The 14,972-nt window shown below is 41.0% G+C and overlaps 3 protein-coding genes across 3 annotated transcripts; all 3 read left to right on the top strand.

The window, feature by feature from the left end:
- Positions 1–8,605: 8,605 nt before the first annotated feature.
- LOC110707190 (putative disease resistance protein RGA3) lies at positions 8,606–10,310 on the top strand. The gene is made up of 2 exons (XM_021885196.1): positions 8,606–10,150; positions 10,248–10,310. Exons 1-2 carry the CDS (start codon positions 8,606–8,608, stop codon positions 10,308–10,310), a joined length of 1,608 nt encoding a protein of 535 aa, XP_021740888.1.
- Positions 10,309–11,858, top strand: LOC110707344 (probable disease resistance protein RPP1). Its single transcript, XM_021885366.1, has 2 exons — positions 10,309–11,220; positions 11,499–11,858. The coding sequence occupies exon 1, from the start codon at positions 10,313–10,315 to the stop codon at positions 11,213–11,215; it is 903 nt and encodes a 300-aa protein (XP_021741058.1). The 5' UTR covers positions 10,309–10,312; the 3' UTR covers positions 11,216–11,220; positions 11,499–11,858.
- Positions 11,859–12,810: 952 nt separating this feature from the next.
- LOC110707342 (zeatin O-glucosyltransferase-like) lies at positions 12,811–14,851 on the top strand. Its single transcript, XM_021885364.1, has one exon. The coding sequence runs from the start codon at positions 13,414–13,416 to the stop codon at positions 14,836–14,838; it is 1,425 nt and encodes a 474-aa protein (XP_021741056.1). The 5' UTR covers positions 12,811–13,413; the 3' UTR covers positions 14,839–14,851.
- Positions 14,852–14,972: the final 121 nt, after the last annotated feature.

Here is a 14,972-nt window from a genome sequence, read left to right as displayed (position 1 = left end):
AATTGTTATCCGGACCCCAGTCCGGGAAATGGATACAGAAATACACGGCACACAGGCCGGATAAGGAAAGAAAAAATAGAGGAAAAACTACTGCTACGGCGGTTGCTGTTGCTGTTGTTGCGGCTGCTCAAGAGGCGGCTGGCCTTCGCCGGCTGGGGGAGCTTCTTAGTCTGCCTGGCCTTGGGTTTCAGCACCCTCAGCCGGCACTTCTTCCTCCATTTGGTCATACTCCGCCTGAGCCCAGTCTTCAAAGGGAGCCGGCTTGTCCAACCCAAGAACCTGGGCATCGTACACCTCAGTAGCGTACCTATACCGCAGGTCAAAGCAGGCGTAGTCTGTATCCGGGTGGACCAGAGACCAGGCCATCTTCATGCGCGCTTCACAGTCGCGCTCGTTCTCGGCGACAAGCCGGGTCTGCTCAGCCGCCATTTTCCCCTTGAAGTCAGTATGAGCCTGAGAAAGCTCATTCTTCACCCGGGCAATCTCCTCCTTGAGCGCAGCATTCTCCTTGTCAGCATCCGTTAATCTCTCAACGGTTCCTTGGAGAGTCTTCATTTGTTGCTCAAAATCTGCTGCTTTCTTGTTGGCAACATCAGCAGCAGCCGTAGCATTGCGGAGAAGTTCCTCCTGTTTCATCTCCCCGGTTTTAGTTTGCATTTCAAACATGAGGGAATTATATTGATGAACATCAACTAATTCGACTGCCCTTCTTTGGGCATCCTTTACCTCCTCCTGCTTTTTGCGGAGAGGGGTCCTGAGTCCGTCCACCCTCAACATCACCTGTATGCAGCCGGTATGTGAAAACAGTTAGAAAGCATCCGGAATAATGTAATCTTGCATGAAAGTATCCCAACCGGTACATACCTCAGCAAGAAGTGAGATGACCGGTCAATGTTGACCTGCCCAATACCCGGCACCTCCTCCCTTTCGGACCGGGTAAGGGTCCTGACCATTCTCTTGGCATAATTTTGCAAGTCTGGCCAACGAGAAGTTTTTGCATAAACAGATTTACCGGTTAAGTATCTGGCATAAGCACCGCCTATATTTCGCCGGCTAGCTGAAGAATCGCCTGGCTGAGAAGCCTGGGACTTGACTCTAACATGCTCAAGCGGCCAGGGGTGTTCAAAGGCAAGAGCCATACCTTGAGTTTGTGGCTGAGGGGTTGAACTACCCCCAGCCGCACCTGAATCGGATGCTACAGTAAGCACCCGGCCAGAAGGAGCAACCTGCTCCTCGGTCTCAGCCTCCCCCAGCTGAGAGCCAGGAATCAAGCCTCGAAGGCTTTTACCGCCTGAGGTTGACCGCTCTTGTTGAGCCAGCGGCCTGGTTCCTGATACGGGAGGGGGAAGAGGCGCTGTTCTCTGCCTGGTAGAGGCCGGCTGAGAGAGCTCTTCGCCGGGCCTCTTCGTCATTTGGCGAAGGGAGCGAGGAACATTTCTGCTCCCCGAATGCAAAAGGAGAGTTAGCAAGTCAGTATAAGTTTAAAGTCATCCGGTTCCAAGAGTATGAGCTACAACTCATACATCCGGTTCCAAGAGTATAAGCTACAACTCATACATCCGGTTTCAAGAGTATGAGCTACAACTCATACATCCGGTTTCAAGAGTATGAGCTACAACTCATACATCCGGTTTCAAGAGTATGAGCTACAACTCATACATCCGGTTTCAATGGTATGAGTCACAGCTCATACATCCGGTAACAACTAAAATTAAGAACATCAAACAACCGGTAGAATGAGAAACATCCGGAATTTACCCCTTTGTTCCTGGCCGCAACTTGGGCCCGTTTCTTCTCCAGCTGTTCCTTGCGGATCTCAACCGCAGACTTAGCCGGCGTCATGTCCGGAGAAACCATTTCTCGTCCTTTCTCTGCAAAACAAAAAGAAAAGAAAAAGGTCAGATGATTATTCAAGCATAGCACAAGCGGCTAAAAAGGCCGGTTGACTTTGACGTACGTTTTGAGAACATAGTACTAAGACCGGAGGCGGAAAGGAACTCCTCGTCTTTTAGACATTCCGGATGAGGGACCCAGAATTTGGGGACAATGACTTGTGTCCCATCATCAAGGGGCATGGTCGTCTTCTTGAACAGCCCCGGCTCCATAATCTGTTCCCAAGCCTCATCCGGTATCTTGGGAAGGGCACATTTCCTGCCCAGAAGAGCCGGCTGCTTGTTGTAGAGACGCAGCCTCCGGTTGAGTTGGAGAGATGGAGATGAAACCATATAAAACTTGCTCTTCCAACTCGACCACTTAGACGGCTTGTCTAAGGTCATCATGAATTCTGAATGCGTGGTTAGGGTGTACCACGCATTCCAGCCGCCTGGGGCACGACTCAGATAGTGCATATGCGCGAACGCCTCCTAGCTAGGCGTCACGTCCTGCATTTCGCAGGCGGAAATGTATCCCAGGATGTTCACCCATGAATTGGGTGTTAGCTGCCAGACACCAAGGTCATACCCCCTTAGTATGGCCCGGATGGCTTTGTGGAGAGGGAACCGGAGCCCGGCTTTGAAGGCCGCCTCATAGCAGCCGAAGTAGTTGTCCGCATGATCTATGTCGTCCTCCCAGACAACGGTTGCCTCCCCAGGCGGCACCACAATATCACAGCCGTTCCCAACCTGCTTTTTCGCCAAGAATGCTGGCAATGTTGCATTAAGGGTCACGATGTCCCGGGCGCTCATAGACGCCTCGGTAGGATTGTTTATTGCCGGCCAGTTGTAGGCCTCTTGGTCTGCTTCAGGGGCAACCGGCTCCCCGGATGTTATAGCTGAAGAAGAGGAGCCGGATCTTTGGGCGGTCTCTTCGCCGCTTGAAGCAGACTCTTCAAGAATTTTATCGCTGGGTGTACTAGGGACACCCGGTTGGTCGTATGGGGCATCTTCAACCGGTGGTCCGGCTGAGCCTTCGGACTGATAATTGGGATTCACAGCCGTCCATCTAGTCCGGGCCATACTGTCCTGCACATGAACAGAGACGGTCGGATTCTTAGCATAAGAGTGGACCAAACCCTCCCAGGCGGCATCCCCAGTCCTAGACTCAGCCGTACTTGGTGACCGGTTGACATCAGTTCTAGGTTGTGCCATGTGTGTGTTGGGTGAATTCATCTATCACTAACAACCTATGCAACCGGGAAAAATTAACAAGCGAGGTGAAAGAGGTAGAGGCGGTACCTTTGTACTTTGAAAGATTGAAGTCTTGAGTTTGCTGGATGCTGGTACAGACGGTCACCAAAAGATATCTCTGCAAATAAACACCCGGAAAATTAGAAATTCACCCAAAAGCACCCCAGGCGGTGATATTATTGGTCAAAGTTTTTGGTCAAAGTTACCCAAAAACACCCCGGACGGTTATGTCTGGATGAGGGTCTGATCAGCAAAAAGAAGCAAAACTCAAAATTGACCCAAAAGCACCCTAGGCGGTGTTGTTATTGGTCAAAGCTTTTGGTCAAAATTACCCAAAATCACCCCAGACGGGTATGCCCGGATGAGGGTTTATTGAATGCTTTTGGGAAAAATCAAAAATTACCCAAAGGCACCCCAAGCGGTATTTTCCGGATGGGGGTTTATGGAATGATTTTGGGAAAAAATCAAAAATTACCCAAAAGCACCCCAGACGGGTACACGTCCAGATGGGGGTCTATTGAAAGCTTTGGGAAAAAATAGAAAATTGCCCAAAAGCACCCCAGGCGGTCTTGGCCGGATGAGGGTTTAATGAAGAGCCTTGGAAAAAATCGGCAAATTGCTCAAAGATACCCCAAACGGTGATGTTCAGATGGGGGTCTCTTGAGCAAGCTTTGGAAAAATTTGAAAAAGCTTGGAAAATTTGATTAAATTGCCTAAAAGCACCCCAGGCGGTGCTACCCGGATGGGGGTCTATTGGGAGCTTTGGAGAAAGAGGAAGTTTCCAAGGGTACCCCAGGCGGTTTACACTAACCAGATGGGGGAAAGCTAAAGACTACAACTGGCTAGTTACCCCAGACGGTATGACACCGGATGGGGGTGTTTCAAATAGAATCAAAAGCTATAGCCGGATGAGTAGACAAAATAAATAAAGGAAAAGGCTTCAAATTACCTCAGACGGTGATGAGGAGACGTTCTGAAAGAATGTCGGTTGCCTCAGACGTTTGAAAAGAAGAAATGAAGCCGGTTGAGAAGAAAGAGGAAAGACGGTTGTATATTAACGCAGCCGGAGTCAGAGCTCTCTTTTCTCAAGTTTTTTTGGAATTTTGCAAATGTTGCAAATGATTGGGGATGGCGTAGATGAACCGTCATCCCCCTTAGTTTCAAGTTCAAAATTTGAACAGAAACGAAATGGAGGGAAGGAGACCAACCGTCCCCTTCCCAGATCGTGACAACTGTCACCTAGGGTGACGTGGCAGGCCATGTCACAGATGCCGCGTGGCAAGCCACGTGTCATCTGTGAGGGGCAAATGTTCAGGGTAAAAATACCCTAGCCACGTGGCCCAATCAAGCGCTGACACGTGTCAGTCCCGGAAAGGCCCAGTGGAATCCAATCCTAGGCTGACACGTGGCACGCTACCATTTGGCAGGGAAACTGATCCCTTGCACTATAAATAAGAGGAATAATCCTCATTTATGGGGCATTCACAAATTCCCAAACACAAAAAACACAAAAAAACACAAAAACCAAACTGCATTTACTCTCTCTGAATCAGAGAGAAATCTTTACTTTCCGCACTATTCACTTCGTACGCGTTCTAACTAGATCGTCGGAGGTGGAACTCCACCCAACCGGAGTTTCGTTGTTTTGCAGGTACAGCCGGTCAGCAAGCTCAGTCTCGGAATTGTAACTCTCCCGTAGGACACAGAAAAAACCCCGAAACAGATCTGATCTGAACTTATTTTTTCTTATCTAATCTGATCTGAACTTATTTTTTCTTATCTGATCTGAGCTTATTTTTTCTGAAATAAGTAAAAATAAGGTGAATTAAACAAGGCCTAAGTGGGGTTGGTAGAAGATAGATTTAATAAAATAGTAGTTAGTTCTTACCAATTAAGGAAGTGTTGCAATTATAATGAAACGAATGAAAAAGAAAGTGTTGCAATTATTACGAAATGTATAGATTTTAAACACTTCCTCCATTTTTCTATTATTCGCAACACTTTTTCATTTTAAGCACAACTATAAGTCAATTAACTTTTATTCATTCCCCAATAAATGCTCAATGATCTCCTTGAAATAGTAATATCTCTGTTATTTACATATTCCTTTTGTTTTCTACTACAATGCTTTTTCCAATGTGGCTGGTCATACCGTGTGCCCGGGGTTACTTATACAGGTTATTTATTCAGGAGTTCCTTATAGTAATATCTCAGTCGGTTAACGCGTTTTCAGTGATCGACTGAGTAACTCTTGAATAAGTAACTCTTGAATAACTAACCCCTAACCAAACGAGTAACCCTTGAATAAGTAACTCTTATTAGTAACCTCGACCACAGCCACATATAAACATTTGTGTTTCTTTTATTCTTTCCTTGTCGAATCTTTAGTGATTATAAGATCTAGTGCCTTAACGATATTTCTATACTTCAAATTATAGTAATCTAATCTTGTTATATTTGTCATGATTTTTAATTTTTAGATAAGAAATTTATAGAATTTATTTTTTTTTGTAATATGTACAGTAGTTTAACTTAAGATATTCATATTACAATATTAAACCCTATTCACTTCAGTTTAAGAAAATAATATTCAGTAAAAATAATATCAGTGCAATAAAAATAATTTCAATTAAGTAAAAATAAGTTCACTTAAGCAAAAATAATTTCAGTTTAGTAAAAATCAATAACTTCAAAGAAAAAAATATAATAGGAAATCAATAAAAATAATTCCAGTTCAAAAAAATAATTTGAGTTCTGTAAAAATGATTTAAGTCAGCAAAATTAATTAATTTCATTTCAGTAAAAATAATTTCTTTTCAGCAAAAATAAGGTGAAGTGAACAGGGCCTTACATTGGAAAACATGAAGATATCAATTGGGATAAACATTTTGAAACAGACTATTGAGTAAAAATTATTATGAAAATGTCCTAAGCAATTACCCTTAAATTTTTTTGGCTATAACAAAATTGGATAAGCGGAGATTTTTTAGGTAGTTTTTTTTATTTTTTATTTTTGTATTTTTTATTTGAGATCCTATATATAAAGTGAAAGCACCATTTTGGTGATAAATTTTACTATACCCAAATTACCCCTATCAAGGTGAAAAATTACCTCTCTTATTCACAATTGTTCTATCATAATTGTCTTATCATAACAACTCCCTTTCTTTCACATAAATTTATCTTTTCAAATGTGCTCACTCCCCATAAAAGAAGAAACTGCTCTTGATTTTTTTTTTAAACTCTTCCTAATTTTGCTCATTTACTCCCTCCGTCCCAAATTACTCGCAACGTTTTGACTTTTGACTTTTGACTATTCACATTTCTCACTTTGACTACCTTTTTTAGCTATTATATGAAAACCAATGTAATCATGTAAGATGTTGTTAAGTCTATTATAATGTATAGTCTTTTAATATAAACTTATTTTAACTTTTATAAATATATAATAAAGATGTTGACAGTCAAACATGTGCATCGGCAAGCGTGTCTAGTCAAAATGTTGCAAGAAAATTGGAACAGAGGGAGTATGTATTTTTTTGTTCTTATTTCATTATCATCATTTTATTAAATATTTCATCTATATTCTCAGTTTCACAAATCTTAAAACACATGCCTAGTGATTTTAGGTTAATGGTGGGCCACAACAAGAAATAGGCCAAATTCCGACGGACGTATATTCCGTCGGAAAATTCGACATTTCCGACGGAATTACGACCTGTCGGAAAATTCCGTCGGCAAAAGGAAATTTTCGTCGGAAAATCCCTCGGAAATTTTCCGACGGAATTTATTCCCTCGGAAATTACAGCTTCCGACGGACATTTCCGTCGGAAGCTGTGAATAAAACAGGAAAAACAAAAACAAAAATTATTAAAGGATTTTCCGACGGAAAATTCCGTCGGAAATTCCCTCGAAAAATCGTTTAATAATTTTTTAAAGGAATTTTTTTTTATAAATAAAATAGAGTTTCCGACGAAATATTCCGTCGGAAACATTATTTTTATAAAAACCGAACCCTATCTCCTTTTTCCCTTTCTCCGCCTCTTTCTCACTGCCTTCTCTCCTTTTTCCCTTTCTCCGCCTTTTTCTCCTTTTTCCCCTTCTCTCTCTCTCCTCTTTCCCCTCTTTCTCCTGTTTCCTCCTCTCCTTCCTTCCTCCTTCCCTCTCCTTCCTTCCTCCTTCCTCTCCTCCTTCCTCTCCTTCGACGACCTCAACAACAACGAAGGCAACAACATCAACAACCATAACAACATTAACAACAACGCAACAACATCAACACGCAACAACATCAACAACGCAACAACAACAACAACGCAACAACATCAACAACAACATCAACAACGCAACAACAACAACAACATTTGTAATTTTTGTAAATTTTTGTAATTGTTGGATTGATTTTCTGATTTTTTGTTGATTTCCTTAATTTTTTAATTTTTGTTGAATTTTTGTTTAATTTGTTGATGGATTGATTTTCTGATTTTTTTGTTGATTTTGTTTATTTTGTTGATTTTGTTGATTTTGTTTAATTTTTTGTTTAATTTTAATTTTGATTTTTGTTGGGTAAGGGGGTGGCTGGGTGGGTCGTGTTGGTGGTGGGGTTGGGTGGCCTGGGTCTGGTCAGGGGTTGGGTGGGGGGCGTTTGGTCAGGGGTTGGCTGGGTGGTGGGCGTTTGGGTAAGGGTGGGTGGTGCGGTGGGTGGGTGTCTGGGTGGGGCTGGGTGGGTGGTGGGTGTGGGTGTCTGGGTGGGTCGTGTTGGTGGTGGGGTTGGGTGGCCTGGGTCTGGTCAGGGGTTGGGTGGGGGGCGTTTGGTCAGGGGTTGGCTGGGTGGTGGGCGTTTGGGTAAGGGTGGGTGGTGCGGTGGGTGGGTGTCTGGGTGGGGCTGGGTGGGTGGTGGGTGTGGGTGTCTGGGTGGGGCTGGGTGGGTGGGGCTGGGTGTCTGGGTGGCTACTGGGTGGGTGGGGGCTGGGTGGCTACTGGGTGGGTGGGGCTGGGTGGTGTCTGGGTGGGTGGGGCTGGGTGGGGCTTTTTTTTTAATAAATTTTCCGACGGAATTTTCCGACGGACTATATCTTTGAAAGTCAGATCCTGCTATGACGGAAAGCATTCCGTCGGGAATCCGTCGGAATCGTCATTTCCGTCGGAAACTACCTTTTTTCCGACGACAGGTTTTCCGACTGACATTTTCCGACGGATTTCCGACGGAATTTCACAATTTTCCGACGGAAATTTTCCGTCGGAAATGAGCTGAATTCTAGTAGTGGGCGTCGGTTAATATATTTTTTTTTCTAATTTTTGAAAATAAGTAAACTTTATAATTGATAAAATAAATCTATTTGTTTTTAATTTTGATGAGAATGAGCTAATGAAGGCTTCAAAAAGAGGTCCTTGAATTGCCTTGTTTTCCTTGAATATTGTCCTTGAATTATTGTCCTTGAATTGCCTTGTTTTCCTCTTCTTTCTTTGTCACAAATGTGTAAATGGCAGAAGCAATCATATTGCCGATCGCTAAATCCATACTTGGTAAGATCGGTTCCTTTACCGGTGATTTGGTCATTTCCTCTGTTTCCGAAGAATTAAAAGCGGCCAAGTCAGCTGAGAAAGATCTTAAGAAGATAGCTGATAAGCTCACTGCCATTTGTGCTGTCCTCCATGATGCTGAAGAAAAGAAATATTCGAACGAAGCCATGAAAGTTTGGCTAAGAGATCTGAAGCGTGTTGTTTATGATATTGATGATCTCTTGGATGAAGTCGCCTTTGACGCTTTACAGCGCCGTGTCAATGAAGGTCGTTTTCGGCGCAAGCTTAGGTACTATCTTTCCTCCTCAAACCCCATCATTTATACTTTTCATGTAAGTCACAAAATACGAGATCTCTGTAAGCAGCTTGAACACATTGTGGCTAAGAAAAATGATTTTGGTTTGACTGAGAGTCCAATTGAGTACTCAACTGCTGACATCAGGATTTGGGATAGAAGCTCATATGTCCATGTACCTGATGTTATGGGAAGAGAAGAGGCTAAGCAAGATGTTATAAGGAGATTGGGAAGAGTCAATGGTGTTAGTGAGCTCTCAGTGCTTCCTATTGTTGGGATGGGTGGGATAGGAAAAACTACATTAGCCAAGTTGGTGTATCAGGATGTCCAACACTTTGATCTAAAGTTGTGGGTATGTGTTTCGGACCCGTTTCGCATACCTAAGATCATAGAGGACATTCTGAAGGATGGTACTGAAGACAGTACTCCTAACCAAGAAATGTGTATATTGGTGAGAAAGCTCCATGGTTTGTTGAGTGGGAAGAAGTACTTGCTAGTGTTGGATGATGTCTGGGTTGAGGAATTCGGAAAGTGGAAAGAGCTAAAGGACGTGCTAGCTGTTGGTAATCCGGGGAGTGTACTTTTGATCACTACAAGAAACTCCAAGGTTGCTTCTATCACTCAAACATTTGAATCATATGACTTGGATAGTCTTCCAATTGATGTTTGTTGGTCAATGTTCAAGCACTTGGCATTCAAGGACGAAGTTGAGGAAGCCAAATATCCGAATCTTTGTGAAACTGGCAGGTCTATTGTTAAAAAATGCCATGGCATCCCACTCGTTGTGAAGACTTTGGCGAGTTTATTAAGAAGTCCGAGGGAAGAACAAGAATGGCAACGAATTAATGATATGGAAAGTTTAACTGAATTGGAGCGACAATATGGTGATGTCTTACCACTATTAAAATTAAGTTATGATAAATTACCATCTCACTTAAAACCATGTTTTGCTCACTTGTCCTTGTACCTGAAAGATGTTGAATTAATTTCTTTTGATGTTTCATATATGTGGAGCGCACTTGGATTGTTGCCACTGGATAAGAGAAATAATGATATTGATGGCTTGGGATACTCTTACTTTAGGGAACTGACAACAATGTTCTTGGTTGAAGAATCAAGTAAACATCTGGTGGGTATAGCTTGCGTTAGTAAAATGCACGATTTTTTGCATGATCTAGCAGTGAACATTATGGCAGAAGAGTTAGTTGTTGTAACTTTGGATAAGATGACAGATTTAGACCATGCTAGGCATGTTGTTTGGGGAGCTGAGAAAGCTGATAGTTTAAAAGAAAAACAATTTCCAACAGAGCTTCTCGGAGCAAAGAGAGCCCGTTCGTTTCAATTTGGTTATGCCTATAACCGACATGTAAGCATGTCCTTTCTAGAGGGTATTATATCCAATCTCAGCTGCTTACGCCTCTTGGATCTTAGGAGTCTTTGGTTTGAAGAGTTGCCAAAGTCGATTGGGAACCTGAAGCATTTGAGATATCTTGACTTGTCAGATAATCCCATCATGAAATCACTTCCAAATACAATATGTAATCTATTGAATTTGGAAACATTTCGTATCTATGGATGTAAGCAATTAAAAGAGCTACCAAGGGATATACATCAATTGCAAAGCTTAAAGTTTTTCATTGTGACAACATGTCAAGAGAGCTTAGTTAACACCAAACTCAATGAATTAAGCTCTCTACAATCCTTACATTTTAATTCATGTGAGAGTTTGATCTCGTTGTGGGACAGTGATAATATTTGGCTCCTTAACTCCCTCAAAATCCTGTACATCGTTAACTGTCCAAAATTGACAAGTCTTATAAAAGATATGAAGTACCTTGTTAACCTTCAGGTATTAGAAATAAGAAATTGTGAAGAGTTAGATATGAACAAGGGAGAGGCCCTTCAAGGCCTTCAAAGCCTCCTACGTTTGGTGATCCAGAATGTAAAAATGGCAAGCCTTCCAAATGACATACAATCTGCTGCAACTTCTCTTCAATATCTTTTTTTTTTAGATTGTGAAGGTTTAGTGGAGCTTCCAGATTGGTTACATTGTTTCACCTCTCTCGGGGTTATTCATATAAGAGATTGTCCAAATGTGTTGGGTTTGCCCAAATGCATTAGCCAGATCAACTCTCTAAAAAGAGTCACAATTCTGAAATGCCCAAACCTATCAATAAGATGCGCTGTACCAGATGGAGAAGACTACCCTCTCATACGACACATTCCCGAATTCGTTCTTGATGGCGTCACATTTACTGCAAATCAAAGCCACTGAAAAAGGTCTCATTTTCTATACTCACCAATATTCATTTTATATTTCTATATATTTTATTGTCTTATCTTTATCTTTGGGTAGTCTTTGAATTCCTCAAAGTGCATTTTTTTTTTTTTTTTTTTTTTTTTTTGACATAATAATATCTATTACACACCTACATATAACTAACTAAGGAAAACATGGAAGAATTACAAATTAATGATATTTTATTAGTTCTAAGTGTACACTGTAATTATTATGTATTTATGTGTTGATGATATTTTTGCAATTGTTTGTTATACAGATTTTAAGACCACCGTTTTTCAATCCGGCTGTTGGAGCAAATTTCTGGTAGTATTTGAATACTCAAGGGTGTATATTTGTTTAAGTCGTTTTTCTGTATAATATAATGGTTGATGCTATGGTATTTATCCTTTTTTTGCTTTGTAGGAGTTACATGGTTTTACCTTACTATTAAAGTAAGGGTTTTACATGTAACAAACGATTTATTTTTGTTGTTCTGGGTTTACTTTGATTATATGTTGTTCTGGGTTTACTTTGATTAACATTCGAGTAATGGTGTTTAAGTTGGTATGTGAAACAAGATTGTATTTGCTTACAAATAAACATAAGAACGCATGCATACTAGTGGCCGTGTTTGGTAGGCTATTGTCTCAGCGGATAGCATCGATTTTACACAAGCAATAGAGCCAAGCAATTAATCAACAATTTGACATATCTACTCGCAGATACTGCTTTGCCCTGCATCAAGCTGATCTGCCTTTCAGACTCTGAATCAGGAAAACAGAAGCATGGGACTATGGGTGCAGTCTGATTCATAGAATATAGCACAACACTACAACAGAACAGCAGTTGGAAATCAATCACTTGAGAGAAACGACTGTTCAAATTGCAGTTTAACTAATGTGGAAGCAAACGATATAAAATATATAACAATTGTAGCTAACGAAGATTAAGTATATCTTATCGGTGCAGCGGCTGTAATTTTTTTGGCATTCACATTCAATAAACAAGCAACAATGCAACATAAAACTAAGCATATTCCTTGATTGAGTATAACTTTAGTAGTGTCTTAATACTAACCAACAATAAAATGAAATAGATATAAGACCTTATTACAAGATGTTACAATCCTCAATGTCACTGCTGATCATCAAATGACAGTTTTTCTTACTCTTCAATCACATCAAAATGATTTCGAGATGCTTCAGAGTTTTCAGGAAGATAGACAGCTAGTGATGCACCCAACTTCATATGGTTTGTAGGGATCCTTTATGTTCAGTGACGGATCTTGAAAATAACTACAGAGTCAAATGTTTTGTCTCTCTTTTATGGTTTTAAAGTTCAAAACAGGGATGTTGTGTATATCATCCAAAGCAATGAGATCGGTAGCTACTCCTCTAGGAACTAGTCAAGACTTCCTAACCTGATTTTCAAAATTACAAAAATCCAATGGTCGTTTCTAAGAAAACCTAGTTCTTTGAACCAAGACTTGAATCTGTTAACAAAAAAAGATAAGAATTACCAACTTGTATACCACTGGAGCATTAGATAGGTATTTTCCAACTTTGCTCATGGGTAGCACTTTGGTGTAATTATAATCAATAATTAAGGTAACTATACATTCAATCATGATTAGGACTATCGTTTATTATATTCTAAGTGACAAATAATTGAGCATTATAAAATACAAGATAAAGGAACTGCAAGAGAACACGAAAGCACTATACATTTAATCATGATTAGGACTATAAAATATCTAAAGAGAACACGAAAGCACTAATCTAGTTTTATGTGCCACTATAAGATAATTTAATCTAATCATAAGCCTAATAGTGCTAAACCTTACACACAAAAGCCTAATTATTTAAGATAGAAGAAATCCAGTCTACACATTCCATCTAGAAAGTTATAGGTAGGTACACCATACACCCATTCCCAAAATAGGCAAGTGATGAGCATTTAAAAAAAAAACGAGCAAAAAAGGTAATCCCAATTAGAAACAAAAAAAGCAATACAAAACTAACAATGCACAATTATCAACTCTAGATTGCAATAAACAAAATTTTTATCACCCAAAAGCATGTCCTACGCAAGTTGTGCATACGCCGCTTGTCAAGGTAAGTTTATATAATGTGAAGGGCTGGAGGCTGTCCATATTCATATAGCTACAATTCCAGCCTAAGAACCGACTCAAAATGGCACACCAAATTTACAATCAAAATGATCAACAAAAAAGCCTCAAACATCCTTCAGTTGCAGTAGTCATGGTACCATTCCCAATGCAAGGCCATCTCAATGAAACTCTCCATCTATCCAACCTCATAGCCTCATATGGTATACCAGTTCATTTTATTGGATCCACAACACACAATCACCAAGCAAAACTGCGCCTCCACGGTTGGGACCCTGAAAATACAAGCAAAATTCACTTTCATGACTTGCAGCTCCCTCCTTTAATCTCAGTTCCTCCCAAATTCGATCCCCACACCACATTCCCTGGGCATCTCCAACCACTTTTTGATGCTTCCTCTCATCTCCGTCAACCTGCATTCCAACTTCTACAAGAGCTCTCAATTAAGTTCAGGAGAATCATCATTATTCATGATACCTTAATTGCTACAGTTGTTCAAGATGTGAAATTAATCCCAAATGCTGAGTCATATGCCCTCCATAGTGTCTCTGCCTTCGCCATCTTTTTCTACATTTGGGAGTCGATAACTAACAAACCATTTCAGCTAGATTCTGATATCCCAAATAACATTCCCTCGAGTGAAGGGTGCTTTGCACCAGAGTTTGCAGACTATGCAGCAAAGCAATACAAAGTATTGAACTTTGAGAGTGGAAGAATCTACAACACATGCAGACCAATCGAAGGTAGATATATGGACTTACTGGAAAAGCTACCCACAAATGCTAACAAGAAGCTTTTTGCGATCGGACCTTTAAATCCAGTAGAAGTGAAGGGTAGATGCACTTACAACCGACATCAATGTCTCGAGTGGCTGGACAAACAAGAGAAGGATTCTGTAATATACATTTCTTTCGGAACATCAACATCAATGTCAGAGGAGCAGATTAGTGAGTTGGCAGTTGGGTTGGAAAGAAGTAGGCAAAAGTTTTTATGGGTTGTTAGAAGTGCTGATGGAGTAGAACTTTCTGCAGAAGCTGATGTGAAAAGGCCTCAACTACCAGAAGGTTATGAAAGCAGAATACAGGACAGGGGAATGGTGGTGAGAGACTGGGCACCTCAGCTTGAAGTTCTAGCGCACCCATCAACAGGAGGATTCATGAGTCACTGTGGCTGGAACTCATGCATGGAGAGCATCAGCATGGGAGTGCCAATTGCAGCATGGCCAATGCATTCTGATCAGCCAAGGAACACAATTTTGGTAACACAAGTACTAAAATTTGGTATAGAAGTCAGAGATTGGGCACAAAGAAATGAGCTTGTAACATCAACTACAATAGAAAATGCAGTGAGAAGATTAATGATATCAAAGGAAGGTGAGGAGATGAGGAAACAAGCTGCAGAGCTCAGAGGCATTGTTCGAGGATCAACTTCTACAGGTGGATCTTCTCACCTAGAAATGGATTCTTTCATCGATCACATAACCAGATAATGATGTAAAAAAGAGGATACAGCCTAAGAAAATCTTGGATAGCTGGAAACATAACTGAAAGTATGATCGCGGGCAACTCAATCAGTGATATGTACTGAAATAATACATGAACTTTGCCTAGCTAGGATCTTGAC

Source organism: Chenopodium quinoa, unplaced genomic scaffold (genome assembly GCF_001683475.1).
Source record: "Chenopodium quinoa cultivar QQ74 unplaced genomic scaffold, ASM168347v1, whole genome shotgun sequence".
Classification (NCBI taxonomy): Eukaryota; Viridiplantae; Streptophyta; class Magnoliopsida; order Caryophyllales; family Amaranthaceae; genus Chenopodium; species Chenopodium quinoa.
The sequence above is the reverse complement of the archived record's forward strand: the minus strand, read 5'-3'. Positions and strand labels throughout refer to the sequence as shown.